The 17,126-nt window shown below is 42.7% G+C and overlaps 1 protein-coding gene across 1 annotated transcript in view; it reads right to left on the reverse strand.

Annotated features, from left to right (window-relative positions):
- Positions 1-10,896: 10,896 nt before the first annotated feature.
- ZNF423 (zinc finger protein 423) overlaps positions 10,897-17,126 on the reverse strand; it is a 172,374-nt gene continuing 166,144 nt past the window's right edge. Inside the window, exon 10 of the mRNA XM_085303736.1 lies at positions 10,897-11,536. Within this exon, the coding sequence (XP_085159862.1) occupies positions 11,507-11,536 (30 nt within the window). The 3' untranslated portion in view covers positions 10,897-11,506. The remainder of the gene's footprint in view (positions 11,537-17,126) is intronic.

The following is a 17,126-nucleotide window of genomic DNA, read 5'->3' on the forward strand; positions in this document are numbered from 1 at the left end:
CCTGTTCCTTTTCATTTGAGACACAAAAGCCTTTCAATACTGTGTCCACGAGCTCCGACTACTGTTTTGACACTGTGTCAAGATGCTCCCGCTCCGCTCTAGGTCTCAGATCACAGTTGGAGTGTCTTGATACGGTGTTGAATCAGTAGTGCCAGCAAGTCTCAGAGCAAAGAGCCTCAACATAGTCTTAGAGCAGGTRCAGTCAGAGAGACCTTTCCCCTAATCCGATTGGGGGGGAGTCCAGGGAGGAGGGCATTGCTCTTTTTTTTTATTATTGTTTATTTTAACATACTTTGATCCAGCTGCATCAGATTCATCCTTCTAATTACTCACCATTTTTGCAGTAGGATGTAAAAACTAGCTCTCTCCCAGCCCTAAAGAGCTGTTAAAAAAGCAGCATAGAATAATGTTAATATTTTCTTGAAAGACTAAAAGCAAGCCTAGGCATGGGGACTGAGGAACTGTGCTTTTTCAAAGTATCTGGCAGTGTAGCAAAGATTTGTTAACAAGGCACGACCCTGCTTTGGCAATATTGCATTGTGCTATGTGACAACACTGTTGTACCAGCACACGGAAAAGCTCAGGGAGATCGTGCCCTGGGACATTGCTTCAGCTGCTGATGCACCATCCTCAACTGTTAGAAACTCAACAAATTCCATGAACAGAAGGCGTCAAATGCGAGTGTGATATATTTTTTTCATATCCTCTTCCTATATTGGCAGTTCAAAGGCTTAGTTTATCCAACATCAATAGGAGCTTTGTCAGTAAGTTCACTGGAGCTTTTCTTCCTAAGAGCAGAGCAGACAGGTAAGATGGCACCAAGTGCAATCAGAAAAATGTCACTGATGTGGTATAACTTTGACATTAGTGAAGCAATTGGTAAGGATATCCCAGGTCTGCACAAGCTGTTACACTCTGAATAGGGTAAGGACAGTATCATATATCTTGAGAGCACTATCTTAAGCAACAAGTTGAAGCCTTGGTGCAATAAAGCATATTAACTTGGGAAAAAGACCAAGAGGGCTTGCAGAGATTAGTCTTATACCAGGAGGAAGATAAGATTTAAAATCTTCGTTAATGACTATACGTATGGGTAAGGGAAGAACAAGAGATGGATTTAATGCCTGGAAGTTTGTCCATTATTATTATTGTTACTTCATTTAATGAAGTAATGTTGGTTCTCCCTTATAAACCTGCCTCTTATCTTTTAATCATCACTAATGCAACAACCTGACTTGAAAAGATTGCCATCACACTAAGGTACCTCTCAGATGGTACTAAATGAAGGGACATTCTAAACAGATGCAAGCAGAGACCAAATTTAAAAAGGACTTAAACATATCAGAAGCACAGCTAGAAATGAGACTCAGACAAAGAAAAAGAATTCAGTCAGCCACTGGCAACAAAAAAAATGTAAGGCCAGTAAAGACCAAGGGGCAGGACACTGGTGTCAGCTTTTAAGTTCTGTAGCAAAATAATTGCTTAAAAAAAAAAGACCAAATATTCAAACTATTACTCAGCTTGTTCCTAGAAAAGATATCATAGATGCACAGATCCCATGATTTCAAGCTGCACAGTGCTGCCAGCATGCTCCACTTCTGGAAGGGCTGAAGCTTGTGCAAAGGTGGTATTTCTAAAGTATTGGAAGCCAAGTACAGCATTGGGCATGAGTTCTGGGGACAAGAAGGATATCAGTACCTAAGAAGGCATTTCAAAAGGAATGAAAAACAAGCAGGGGTTAAAAAGACAGTAACTAGGCTTAAAGAGGCAAAATTAGAAAACCTAAATAGGTCAAAGTAAGTTTGCTGTAGCTTTACATCTGAATATGTAATCCAGTCAATTCTGTACGCTACCGTCAAGAGGGCACACAGTTCAATGCATAGAATTTAGGTTAAATGACCACTACAGAGTGAAATCCATGCATTCTTTCCACAGCTGAACCAGATTATCCCCAATGTAAAGGCAATGATTTCACTGGGGTTTTAGAAGGGATATATTTACTTGTTTATATGGTCAGTGACATCCTCAGTAATATGTAGCTTACAATCATGCAATGTGTACCCCTTCCCCCACAAAAGCGATTTCTCATTAATTACTTTTTCTTTCTGATTATAATGTGCCACTATTTATATATTATTATAGCATAATTTTAAATAATTTCACAATAATGCAATAAATACTCAAATTTATAGGTAATGAGAAAATTTTAAAACTATGTTTTTGAAAACTGTGTAACAAAATGGCAGTAAAGAGTACAAGTTAGTGGGAAACAAGACAAAATGAGAACTGAGAACAGCAACTTACCTAACTACAGAATGCTGAGACTCAGTCAGTGTCTGTTGAGTGCTTTGAGATCCTTGGACCTTATTAAAGTGCAAAGTATTTTTAATTAAAACAAATCAAACACACTGGCTGTTGTGGCAACTTTCCTGCAGGCATTTTCATAGCACGCAGAAGACAGCAGTTTCCTTCTCTGCTCCCAGCCTGGTCCCGCACCACCATCATGCCCTTGCTGCCTGCAGAGGAGCTTTCCTGTTGTGACCATTTGCTTTCACTCACCATAACGAGCAGGTCTGCCCCAGCACTCCCCCAGCTGTCTCTGAAGGTCAAAGAGAAATTAAAGAATGTATAATCTAGGCACAAATTAAAATCTTTACAAGTCAAAATCTGGTAGAAAGACTCAGAATAGAATGAATTATGTATTTGAACACTTAAGATTTCCTTGCCTTTATTACAGCATGGGGTCTGAACTCTGCTTTCTTCCCTGCACTTTATTACATGGTTAGAAGTCCCACAGTAGGAAACTTTCAGTTTGAATTTTGAAGCACCTATAGTGTCATACTTTTTATTTTAATATTTGTCACCAACAGCGCTGACAGATAAAAAGTGCTGGCTCCCCACAGCATGATATGCGGGATTTTCAATAGAGCTACACAATTACTTTTGCTAAGTGCTTGCGGGGCTCACAGTGCCAAATCCCGCAAATTGCTGCATTCAGGCCACTTTGCAGTGCTGTACCAAGGCAAGTGGTATGAAAAAAGTTAGTTGCTTGCAGGAGGGACATATGGCTGAATGGCTGATTTCATTTTGAAGTCCTAAGCAACTGTCCAAAGACATTTCTCCAACTCWMTYCAATCACTGTGGCATTTAAAAGGTGGTCAAAACTTCTTGCGTCACTTACAATTTATTCTGCCTTGCATACAGTTTTTAAAAAAAATGTTTTTCCAGCTCCAAAGTTTGCTGGCCAAGGAAGTCACAGAAGCAAATGCCACCAATCATAGTATTTATATATTACTACTTTCTTCTCCTTTATAGTCTTTTATTTATTTTTATCCTTATTTAGAGGAATATTGTCATTCATATCCCAGCTTCAGATCAGCATTACAATGCAAATTATTTCATGCGCACAGTAATGCTATCTATGTAGTGGTTACACCTTGGGTGTCAGGGGAGATTTCTGTATCTCCCGTCTTATTCACAGGTCAATTAAAAAAATGATTAAACCCCAAAAGTCTATAATGATAATTGTTGGAAATGACTGGGACGATAATTGGTTTAATGACTTCTAAAGGAGTCATTGGGATACATGTCTTTCAAGAAGTCTGAACAGCACTTTAAGAGCTAGAGTCATCCTGGGTGTTGGTTGTTGACTTTAATAGTATTACTCCAAAATCTGATTCAGATCAGCTTACAAAACACTGCAGACAAAATGAATCATTTTAAAAGGATGCCTATGCTGAGCTTTGGTGTCTCTCCTGAGCCACTACATTTAATGCCAACCCTTCCGGTACATGATCTGCCTGTAGAGCTTGCAGTAGCTCTGTAAGGTGAGAATTCACTACAAGTTTTACATTTTTACACATTTTTGTCTAGCATAGCAGGAAACAAATTCTATATAATAACTGAAAAATGTAGGCCGAGACCATCCTCTGCACAGGAAACTTCACTCAGAGGGTTGGACACCCAGTGAGGTCCTATTCACAGACTTCTCTTTGTATTTTTCTGCCTGGAACCAAAGAAGGGGATTCATGCCAAAACCCTGCAGGATATGGAAATCTATCGGCTATTCTGTGCTTCTCCATGTCTTTCAAAGCAGCTTCTGATTTGGGGAGCCCTAAATTAAGATCCATGGACTTCAGCGCTTGCCTTTTTTTTTTTTTTTTTTTTTAAGGTAAGGATTTAGAACCTGCAGCTTTAATTCAAACAGGAGTCAGAAACATGCAGTACCTTCAAGAAAAAAAAGCCTGACATTTCATTTCTCATTCTGAGGACCCAGAACAGCACAAACTAGTCCAAAATGATTTCTCCATGCTACTCAGTATTAGTGAGTAGTGCAGAAGTCAGAAAATCCTTGCTGCTGGTTTTTAGTCCACATACACTGCCTGGGCTTGGAAAGGCTATAAGGTTATAAATCTTTTAGTGAAAGCAATTCATGCCTCATGCCATCAACACTGCCTAAAGACATCTGTGTAGGGCATCTCTAGAGGAAGCGCCCATTACTAGACCTATGCAGAAGAATAATGAGAAACTTGCATCCAGTTTGAAAGACATTAATGAGTCTCTCTTGGATACAAAATATTTGTTCAACACCCTTATGGACAAAGTAACATACAACAGAGCTGGGGAGCTCTAACTGAATAGGATGCACCAATAGGTCTAAAAAAGGAATAACATACAGCTCTACAAGGAAAGAGTCAATTTTTCAGGGCCAATTTGCAGTTCTGGTGCTTACATKTGTCAGTACTGCTTTGAATACATGTTTTCCATCATCTGCTTCTTCTCCATTTGTTGCAGTGGGTTTTCATATGCTGAGGGGGTATTCTAGATTGTTCACTAGTTTCTTCTCTTATTTTGTTTCTATTCTCAATAACGTTTTCAACTAAAAATGCATATTGCAGTATCTTAAATAAACTGTAGACATTTTGACTGAGTTTTCCTCTCCCCCTCCCTCATATTTCTCACACATACACAAATATTCTTCAGGATTCATTTTTTCCCCTTTCTCTAAGCTTGGTACATCATTGAGCTAATGATGCACAGTCAAGTTATCTAATATCATTAGATTACCTAAGGCTCTGATCCTAGTGTGCCTTATATATACAAACATTTAACTCCTTGAAGTCAAGGGAAACAGTTGTGTACACACTTGTAATGCAATATGAAAGAAAATGCTATTTTCTGGCAGTCTCTAGAAAGCAAATAAGGTCAGTGTATTCCTTGATGTAACACATCAGTAATTGAAATTACCCTATAGCACAGAAATTGAGGACAAGGATGGAACTGGGTCTGATATGCATTTTACATTGTATTTTGGTGCTAAACCCCTCAGTATAAGATAGGTAGTTATTTAACATTCTTGTTTGCTAACATAAGCATATCTAATCCACCAGCAAAGGTTGCCTCACCTGCTAAGTGGGATGCCAAGTATCTCAGCTTCTACTTTTCTTATGTCCTTTCATCAAATAATCATTTTGCAGCCAGTGCAATCTTAAGAAATACAAGGAATGCAGGACTTCCTACTCCTTTTCTGCCCTTGCCTACCACTAGGCAACCATTTTTATTCCACTCAAAAAAATGCAGGTTCTTCTGCATCAAAGACATACTCACACCACACAATCACCCTATGAACATTCATAAACTATAAATTCAGTCATCAGTAATGATGCCCCTCATAGGGGCAGCAGCAGGAGGAAGGCTGATATGTATCAATCTGGAATTTTAAAAAGTAATCTGACTAGGCAGGTAGTAAGAACTATGTACAATAAAGGCCTACCATCAAAATTCCAGGTTTATCTAGTAATAGGAACAGTCTGTACAAATCTATAGCAGTCAGGAAATCATATACATATCCATTCTCAGCAGAGACCCTCCAGTACACTGTTCTGCACTGACACTACAGCTATACCTAGGCTTCAGTGCTGAAACCTCAGTAAAAGATAAATTCAWTTAAACTGCATCTGCTGTTGACTTTTTCGCAGACATTATCAGGCCAGTTAGGGAGAGAGAAGCAACACTAATCAAACTCACATGCTCCATCTACTAGTCTTGCCACAGGTGCAATCAGGTAACCCCTACCTCCCTCTTTCAACCTTTTTTCACTGTCTGTATATCAGACTTTATTTTGCCTTAAGTCAAGGCCTTCCAGCTTTGACTATTTTGGCATTAGGGATATGCACAGAAATATAATGTATTGCATATCTATTAGGGATTATGTAATATTCAATCAAGTTTTAAGCTTTCATGTGGGAAAAGGTTTCCAGGTCCTACTTTGGGAGAGACTCTGTCCTTCTGCATTAGCAACCCAAATTGTTTCTGCTGCATGAGGCTACTGGAAGTTGTTGACCTTTTTTTTTTAGTACCATTACAAAAGCATTAGTTGAACTCATCTGCTCACTTTTTTAGTCCTTCTCCTATGGCAGGCTTGCACTGAGATACTTTGTGAATAAACCAGAAAGTGTACAGTAGAAGCTCTACCTTCTGCAAATGGTATTTACATTTTATAGTTTTCATGCATAGAAGCCGATTTCTTGAGGAACACTGCCTATAAATTGCAACTGAAAGAAGATGCACTTACTTATTGCATTGCTTACAGCAAGGGGAAAAAATCTTTCTCTCTCTCTCGCTCTCTCCTTTAAATTAAAGGCCAGGTAAAGAAAAAACCCACACTTCAGGGATACGGTTTAGGTGCTCTGAATTTGGAGCTTGTTTACTCATTTATTTACTGTGAGGGAAGGATCACACTGGGGCCCAGGTACCTCTTCCAGGCATGTAAATCTGAAGACACAAATAAATGTATTTTTTGAATTCAAAGCAAGATCTGAGCTGGAACGCAAATATTTTGGAGGTAAAGGTTTTTACAAACAGCATTGCCCCTTTAGCTGTATTTCTCACATATGCATAAAAGACCCTCAGATTGTTAGCTCTGTAGTCTGCTTTTTCCCAAGGATATGACCTGTGCTGCATATGGCTTGAAATATCAATTCATATTTGGGAATATCAGGGAAAGCAAAGTTTAGGAAACTAAGCTCTTGGGTTCCCTCACAATTCAGTAACAGATTTTTGTTGCCTTGCCTCTCATTACAGCCTTTCCTGGAACACATTAACTTTGTCGTACTTTAAATATGGACAAAGTAGTAAAAACAAGATACAAGAATACTTCATGACCGCTTCTTGCTTGTGATCTCCGTATCTTGGCCCCTCTCTGAAGTGGGCCAGCAAAGCCCACCCAACTGCCCCACGAACCAGCCCCGCTTGCCAGGCTAGTGAACACTGACCTGCTTCATAGGAAAAAATAAATTACCAGAAAAARCTCCTAATAGATTAAAGTAGCAGCACAGTTAGGGTGCAATGGCAGCTCCTCAAGCTGGCTGTGGCACAGGGGCCAACTTCATGCCTCCAGATGGCAGCGCAGGGGACGCCAGGGAACGCACCTCGAGATGGCGGCGTGGGGCAGGCCAGGGTCGGCGCCTCAAGATGGTGGCCCGCGGCCGGTGTCCCAAGATGGCGGCGTGGGGCAGGCCAGGGTCGGCACCATGAGATGGCGGTGTGGGGCCTGTGCCCCGAGATGGCGGAGCAGGGCAGGCCACAGTCGGCTCCTCGAGATGGCGGCGTGGGGCAGGCCAGGGTCGGCACCTCGAGATGGCGGCACGGGGTCGGTGCCCCGAGATGGCAGAGCGGGGCAGGCCAGGGCCGGTGCCCTGAGATGGCGGCGTGGGGCAGGCCAGAGTCAGCGCCTCAAGATGGTGGCACGGTGCAGGCCAGGGTCGGCGCCTCGAGATGGCGGCACAGGGCAGGCCAAGGTCGGCGCCTCGAGATGGCAGAGCAGGGCAGGCCAGGGCCGGTGCCCCGAGATGGCGGAGCAGGGCAGGCCAGGGTCGGCGCCTCGAGATGGCGGCACGGGGCAGGCCAGGGTTGGCGCCTCGAGATGGCGGAGCAGGGCAGGCCAGGGCCGGTGCCCCGAGATGGCGGAGCGGGCCTCGAGCCCAGCCCGCCCCGCGGCGCCGCCGAGGCAGACCGCGGGCTACCCCCCGCCTGGAGTGTTACGCRCACGACTGACGCTTGCTCCGTCCCACCTTCTGCGTGTTGTAGCCAGTGGAAGATAGATGCGTTCAGACTCAGTATTTCTCACTTTTTTCCAAATACCTTTTGTAGTAGTTCCTGACCACTAAGGAAAAGGGGAAGAAACCTCAAAAATTCACTAGACGCTGGGAAGTTATCTTTCTCCACCTGCACAGTTAGGCTCTGTTTTTCCCTAGGAGCTTTTAACAGATACAGGACCTATATACTATGCTGGCGAAGCACTCCCTGGTGTGATTGCAGCGATGCCAGCAAAGCTGTGTTTGTACCGGGACGGCGCAGCTCTGCCCCCGTCCCTGGCGGCACGACGGTCACACGGGAGCCGACCGACACAGGCGCCGCGCCGCGCTGCCGTTCTGCCGCCACGAGCCCCAGCAGGGGCAGCCCTGCCTAGCCAAGCTTAGGCCTTGCAAAGAGGGGTCGGATGACAGCACCAGACTCGGGCAAAGGCTGAGGAGCAACATCCTCGCGGGCTGCGGGTGTCCGGCTCGTCGTGGATGCGGCACCGCGGAGCAAGCAGAAGCTCCTCTGCGGGAGGAAGCCAGTTGAGGGGGAGCAGGCCACGGCGCTCACATCGAGGCTTGGGGATCTCCTGCCTTTTAAAGCCGGGGTGGAAAACAAACCATGACTCCTGCCCACGCCCCTGCCCTCCTCCCCGCTCGTGGTGAGCACAGCGCCCGGCTTGGAGGCCGGCCTGCTTGGCACCGCCGGCCCTGCGCCCGGCTCCGTGCCCACATCCCCAGTTCGGCTGGAGGACATCACGCGGCTCAGAACAAGATCCCCCACGCGGGGAGCTCCYAGCTCAGCGCAACCAGTGCACACCGAGCTTTAACTAGTCAGCAGGGAAATGCCGAGGCAAAGGCACGCGCTTCAGCACCACGCTCCTAGTGCAGTATTCAGACCTGCATGGAAACACCGCTTTTCTCTTGGGATTCACAACGGACAACCTTCTCCTGAAGATGTGAATCTACATCTGCCTTTTCAGTTCTGAAGGACTGACGAAAAGTGACCAAACATGATTCCAAACACGGCGCTGGGTGAAGAGCCTCCCTTTTACCTACCTCCGCAGTGAGAACCTCTGCCGGGAACGCTGCCTTGTGCTTAGCGGGCGGGAAGGGTGGCACGCGAGCTGCCAGCGGAGCAGCTGATGTAGGTTTCTGGCTAGCTTTTCTCACAGAAACTTGCCTGTGAGCCTGTACTCCACAGCACTTTTCCATGACATCTTAAAATGTTACCCGTGAGTTAGCAGTATGCATACATTATGAGTACGAATAATGAACTGGTGATTTCATTAGCTAATTTTTCAGCGCACAAGCATCTATGAAGTGGCTTATAGAGAAATAATCAGTTAGAAATTTACCCTGGATTTTCAGAAATGGATAATTTTAGTACAATGATTTAGTTGCATAAACAGTGAAATAAGAATTATCTAGATAAAAATAGAACTGTTCTGTCTGAAATTAAGAAATGTCATTCCTGGTTTTTTACYGGTATTAGGGTTCATAAATTTCCTTATCACAAAGACAAAATTTTGGGTCTAAACTTTTTACCCAAGGCCATGCAATGCTATTTCTGCAGAATAACTGGCAGAATGAAAAACATTTTTTACCTTAAATGGGACACTATCTGATATTTTTGAGAGAGCTGAAACTTCTTCCCCAAATGGCTGCTGTGAATTTGCACCTACTCTGGTGCTTCCTAGCGCAGGGATGACCCTAGCTCCCAGTCATGTCCAGTAACCCCCCCGCCACACACACACACATACACACACACGTGTTGTGTCCTACTGCCTTGAAGGAGCTCTGTGCATGCAACACATAACAACAGCAGCAACCTAAATGCTGAATGTATAGTCTGCAGTATCAATAAGCTATGCCTCTGAGCTTGTTAATATATTTGCTATATATAACTAACTTGGGCATTGACTACATTTACTTGAAAATACTTTTCTACAAAATATCACAGAGATCTTCCRAGATGCTCCAGAAACAGTTCTGTGGCAACTAGTTGTGCTCCAGTTTGCTGCAGAGATTTGAAAGGCCTCAAATGTGCACGTTCCTTTACTGCAATCTTGCAATACATTGTGCACCGTACGAAGAGTAACCACATTTGTGCAGCCATCACAACTGCTAAACATCTTTCCGGGAGGTTATGATTCATGCAAGTAGGAGACATAATGAGAACTTTACCTCACTAACTTTTTGAAGGTGTTCCTGGACCTTAAAATTACTTTTTCTTTGGCTAGGGATATAAGTTACCCCATTACTAGATGGTACTAAAAAAAAAAAAAAAAAAAAAGAGAGACTACTAATTAGCTATAGTGGGCTGTATTATGGCAGGTTCAAGTGTCAGAAAAATGGCAGTTACTTAGAGATACAACACCTGAGGGCATGGAAGTCCACGTGGTTGAAACCAAGGTCCAAGAGACTTCATCCAATATTTGCACATTTGTATACAATTCAGCAAGCTAATTATTTTGTATTGAAACAAAGAAGCACAGAGAAAGGGTCAAGCCACCAAGTCCCATCCATTCCTGTTGGCTTCAGCAAAAGTTAATAGTACTCATAAACCGGTAACTCCTTTTTGTGCCTAGATTCATGAAGCATGTTCCTAACTCACCTTAATCCGAACACAAGAGCCTCAGGAGGAGCATCAGGAGGGAGCACAATGCCAAAGGCAAGAATGCGGCTTTCTCCTTCTCCAAGTCTTCGTTGCTCATAGGGAGCAGATTGCTCTCCGTCTTTGGCTTAGCCATTACTTTACACAATTTACACACATGAGCTGACAGTGGTGATATAGAGTGTACTGACAGACAAACTCTGACACTAAGCTCATGTATTCCCTTTATTGAACTGTACTAGTTATTGCAATCAGATTAAGTCACATTTATAAAGCAGACCATCCAGTTGCACTGAAACCGATTATATTCATTACATAGTTTTAATCACTGTCCGGTGAACTGGCAAATCCAATCAAAGCATTAGTCTTTAATTAAAAAATTATAAAGAAATACTCAGACAATAGCCAAGCAATCACATCACAATGCACAGTTACCTAAAATTGCAATTAAAAAGCAGTTAACAAAAAAAAACACACCTAATCTTTAACTATCAGTATAATACAAGAAGCAACAAAGGGCAACGTCATCAAAGCAGATTTATCTAACACTATAAATTCAGTCAGAAGCAGAAGCTCTAAAGTACACTAGCTGAAGCAGGACAATAAAAAATACTGAGCATGGAATACTTTTAATCTCTTCCATTAATATTCATTTCCAGCTGCTTATAATAGCAGCGCCTCATGGCCAAATCATTAGAGTTTTACATCTGGGTTGCAAATGACACTTTGATTGGATGTAATGTTCAAATGGTCCTCCCCACTGTGCCACCGTCAAGTCTTCTGCAGAGAGGTGTCCTGTAGTGCCAGTGGCTCACTGTGCGTGCTGGCTCAATGTGTGGTTCTGGAAACACGAAAAAAGGAGACATGCATGAGGGGCAGAATAATAGAAAGCATGCCCATACCCTCCTACTCAGTACCATTTACGCAGAGCTCGACATAAAAGCTTCTCAATTATTACAAAACAAAATGCAATAAAGAAAAAGTACTCATAAGTAACAGCTGCCAATATGACACATTTGCTTTGTTCTGATAGATCTGTTAATGCTGGCATGAACTTAGGAAAAAATTCTACAAGCCAAGTAGAGCCATAATGTTTTTTTTTTCTTTCCTTTCAATACCTATAAAGAAAGTGGTAACACTTCATGGGCAAAATTTGCCTTTAGGGATTCCCTTAACTGTAACAATTAAAAAAAAAATCTGAATCGCTGTGGGAACCCTTGCCATATTTTACTCTTTTATTCTCACTAGTAACTGGTGCAAGCACTGGCAGAAAGAGACACCAGATTGTAACACATACTTCTCAGTCCAAGAAATACTTCAGCAATAACAGCTGAACCACCAGTTCAGGCAACAGGGTAATATACCCAGCAGAAAAAATAACTGGACATGTGACCCAGAAATTAAATCTCTTTAAAGAATAGACTTTGCTCTGCACACTTCCTTAAGCAGCTCAGAGTCTTTTTTTTTCTTTCCCCTTTTTTTCCTAGGAGGTTTGTAATAGCCTCATGTCATCACAGTATCTCAGATCAGAAGATGCTGAGCTATCTCGCCATTTTGTGCAGAAGCCAACAAATCGTGAAGCAATCTTGGAACCGTATTTTCAGAGCAGTACCAAGTTACCTACATTTTCTGTGCAGACTGAAACCCCAGTCCTACATATAAGCACAGCTAGAGATTTGCTTCAACATGAGCTTTTGTTGGGCTCGGTCCCCAGCATTCCCAAACGTAAAAATTRATTTGCATCATTTTAAGCCCATGTGATTTAACTTGTCTCCATCTGCCTAATAACAGAGGTCAGGCAAGTCCACCAGGTTGAAAAATAAGTTTTTAAACTCCAAATGAATTTAGAAGCCAATTACTTATTTACAATGATAATGCTGTAAAATAAAGTAGGATATTTTAACTTTTCATAAATCATCTGGTCCCTCTACATTATCTACAGTTACATCTCAATCGGGGAAAAAAAATGATCCTCCACTTTACCCAGAGACAACATCTGCCTAATGAAAACCGTCTGTGGAAAGAGCTAATGGGCGGCGGGCGACGCGCGGCCCCAGCGAGCAGGCAGCGGTGACCCCATTTGCAGCCTGGAGGATTTCTGGACTGTGCACTCCCCAAAACTGACCACCAGGTGTCAGAAGTGCCGTTGAGTTCCTAAATCATGTCAAAAGTTGCCTGTGATACTGTCTGTGGTGAGCAGGCGCGAGGAAACTGCACAGTGATGGTCAGGCTTTAACACAACAAAAGGTTAAAGCAAAGGCAGAAGCCTTACAACTGGAGCACACCCAGGAGCATCCCTTGTAAAATCAAAAGACTAATGAAATAGCAAAATAACTGTACCTTACTTAACATAACACTAGCTCTCTGAATGTAACCCCAGTAAGTAAAGCAAAATATTTCAGAATCAAAACCAAAAGCGCTGGAAAGCTTATCACAGGTGAAGGGTCACACTCAGGGAATGTCAAGGGAAGTGACAGCTCAAACCACTTTGCTTTTAGACAATTTACCATGATCAGGCATAAAATCTAATGGCTCTACTTTGGTTTAGGTGGAAGTGTTACTGACCTTAAGAAGGAATGACCTTCACAGTGCTGAATGTTATTCTTAAATCAAGTACCAAAGTTACATAAGAGACTGAACGGAGCTGCATAAACATAATGGCAACTCTGACAAGGAGCTTGCCCATTAAACCAGTCTGGAAAAGCATTAAGAATAACATATGCTGAAGAACACACATGCCACTTTGTCCTCAGACACACTCCTGAGCATTTTAACCATGGCAATTTCTAGCGAACTTCATTACCTTTCTATTTTTAGTCACCCTGAATATCAATAAAAGAAACTACGAAAGGTTCACCATCTTCAAATCGAAAGAAGGGCTATTCACTGTAGACAAATCTATACTTATTTAGGCAGTGTCATTTAAAAGATAATGCACAATCAGCACTAGATGCATGACGCGTAGTCTACAGTCAGGCAACATGATTTCAAACTTGTGTGGCTTCTGCATTGATTACACCCGGCAGGTCAATAAAGGAATGGTATGTGGCTCTAAATCTGATAATGAAGCTTTCATTGTGAGCCTTCTCTCCTCAAACACAGGTTAATAATATGTTCTGAACACTCCTAATACAACAAATACACTGTTTTTATGAACAGATTTTACACAAAGMAGCAAACGTTATACTCAAATCCTGCAGCTATTCGGAGCTGAGTCAGGTAGGAGCTGAAAAATTAAACATACTATAGAGCCATCAGTTAGAAAATAAAATATACATTTTTCATATGTAAATGTTGATTTAATGATAATATCTTGGGAATGTACCATTTATTCCCTTTGCATTCMTTACTGGCAATCAATATGCTGACTAGTCCCTGAACCAAGCAGTTAATAAATAGAGCCACATTTTAAAAGGGATTTTAGAAATGTACTTGCAATGTCTATAGACACAGGAGTCTGTGCACTGACTCCTCCACCTGCCTATCAGCAAACAGACCCTGCTCGAGCTATACGGACAAATGCTTAAGTCYTATATGCCACATACTGGTGACCACTAGCTGCGGAGTTCCTGCATGTGCAAAGAGCTCCATAAACACTCCTGATGTATATTCAGAAGACTTACGGAAGCCTGTCCATGTCCTCTGCAGCCAGGGTGGATCTCTTACCTACTAAAATGTATTTCAGACCACACTAACATGCCTTCTAACAACAGTCTGGCAGCCTCAGTCTCTCCCTTTCCTACTAACCCTCACATCGTATCTTCTTGCTTCTTCTCCCGCCTGGCCTACGAGTATGCAGCTTATTAGAATTGTGCTTTGCAGATGTCAGAAGCATCCAAGAAGTTCAACGCATAAATGGCTTACCTCTGTGCTACTACGAACTGTTCAAGGCTGGCAGAACGTAGCCATGAAGGCCAGAATGGAGTAAGCATTTGGAAACGTGCAACACTACAGGAATGCTCCTACCCAATAGCCTTTTGCTGACTAATTAGGAACCTTCCCATATCTTCCCAGTAGAAGGGCTGGGCTAGCAGGAAAAAACTTTGAAGTGATTTTTCTGCTCTAGAATTTATAATTAAGAAATAAAAATTACAACAGCGATCTCCAAAGGAAAATGCAGCCACCACAAAAACGATGCATCTCCAGGCATGCCTATGTGTATATTTGCATATGCCTACCTGAACACAAGCACATCTCTACATATGTGTTTGGGGGCCAGCAGGAGGCAGGACGTAATTTGAAAAGTGAACATTAAAAATGGTCTTTCACGGCTCCTGTTAGGTCCCCTGGTTTATGCTCAGCTCACAGCTGATACCCCACAGAATACATCATTCTGAGACATTATTGCATCTGGAAAACTCTACAGCGGCACTAAGTCACCTGTCAAGATGAAGTAAGTCACAGCTTATTTATAGGGCAAGGTTGGAAATTTTCTTTTTTTCTTTTCTTAATAATCATGCAAAATGGATAGCAATTCTCTTAGCCATGTCAGTAGGAAAAATGCAACTACCCCAAGCCCCAGGGCTGTCTCAGTGTTTAAGTGGAATTTTCTACTCACTGCACAATCCCCAAATGAACCATTTGTGGAAGTATCTGTGACCGAGAAACTGGGCGACAGGCTTTGTAGGAAATAAAAAGATTTCAAAGAATGGTTGATTATTGTCTGTGTATATACTGATCGCTCTCCACTTCATCCCTGGGGACACCCCCTGCCTGCCCTCTGGATGTGGATCAAGCCAGTTTTGCAGGACACCTACAATGAATATTTCCGTGTTTTTTCTACATGCACTATTATGAAAACACTGGCATGACAATCCCCATTTTCAGAGCATTATGTCAAGAAGGAAGGCATCAGGCTTGAAAGATGATCACTTACAGCAGTTAAAAGAACTCTTACAAGCTATAKAAAGATTGAGAGAGAAAGCACACACAGAAAAGCAGCACATGATGGAGCAGAGCTCCAAGCCAGGCAGTCAAGCTGGGAGGCTCCCACACTGCAACAAAATTCACTGCCAACAAGTCACAGGTGTACTACACAGGAGCAGGTGAAAAAAATAAAATGCAACTGCGAGGGGTGTGATAATGGTTTGAGGCCATAATACATCCAGCCTATAGTGCCATTGTGCATCTGTTGCGGATTGAGGTATTCTGTACCAGCCGTTTCGTAGGTATACTGTCTACGCATGTGAGCACATACACCTAAAAGACCATATGTTACACAGGGGTTAAGAAATGGCACAACAAGGCTGTGACACCTACCATCCTCTAGTGAAATTCATATGCCTTCTACAGTTTTATATATGGATTGGGACTCTGATTAAAGGTTATAAAGCCTCCCTCTCTCTCATTCCAAATCCTATTAAAATGAACAGAAACCATTCCTCAAAACATTTYAATAGGAATTACACAGATAATAGATTCATGTGACAAACAGCCAACATGAAACTTAACTGGTGATTAGCCCATGGGGTGACCCATGAATATGAGCATGTCTACATGTCTGGGAGTGTAAGTACGTGGTGTTTTGCCTGCGCATTGCTTCCCCAGCATCAGCCCGCTCAGCTGCCCCGGCAGCCCTGCTGCTCCAGGCTACAGAAATGCAGGTGCTTGAGCTACCACCAACAACCCAGGCAGGAAATGCAGACTCCAGCAGTGAAACGTGAGCGAAACTGTATGATCTTGTGACACTGGAAGGCAATTCCTATTAATCACTGCATTTTTCCCATCACGCAGGGGTCTTCCAGAGACAGGCAGGAGCTTGGGAGCCTCTCCCCTGCCCTTCTCCCCCTTCCCGGTCAAGCTTTCTTCTGCCTTTTCAGTACCCCAAAACACTGTTGGCACTTGCGGTTTGCAAGCGCAGGGGTCAGTGTCCTGACTGAGGCCTCCTTTGGGGTTTGCTTCTTCCTCCCTATTTACTCTCCCTTGTCTCCTATGGATTGAGCTGGGAGAAAGAAGAGAAACAATCCCTCCTTTTAATGTCAATGCATTCAGCTTGCAAGACACAAGCTAATCCTCAGATTCAGCTGTTGACTTGAGGCAAAGGTTCAAGTCTCTCAGTTGAACATTTAAAAAACAGACCAAACACAAATTCCAAATTGCTAWGAACAGAAGTTAGAATGTCTAAATATTTACAAAATACCATCTGAAACATTATTTTTTAAAACTACTTTTTGCATCATTTGAATTTAAAATGTCCAAAAATCTCTCAGTCATTATCCTTCGTTATACGTTCATAAGCACGCACATGTATGTGCACAGTTACTGTTTTCATCTAACAGCAATCCATAAAGATCGAAATCTTTACGCCTTGACTTTATAAAAAGAGATTACTTTAGTCAGAGGACACAAGACGACCCTTGCTTTAGCCATTGAAGATTATGTTCTCTACGGAAAGCTGTGAGCCTTAAATTGGTGCTGCTTTAATCCTAAAC

The sequence above is a fragment of the Rhea americana genome, unplaced genomic scaffold (genome assembly GCF_003343005.1).
Source record: "Rhea americana isolate MKP2758 unplaced genomic scaffold, rheAme1 scaffold_20, whole genome shotgun sequence".
Classification (NCBI taxonomy): Eukaryota; Metazoa; Chordata; class Aves; order Rheiformes; family Rheidae; genus Rhea; species Rhea americana.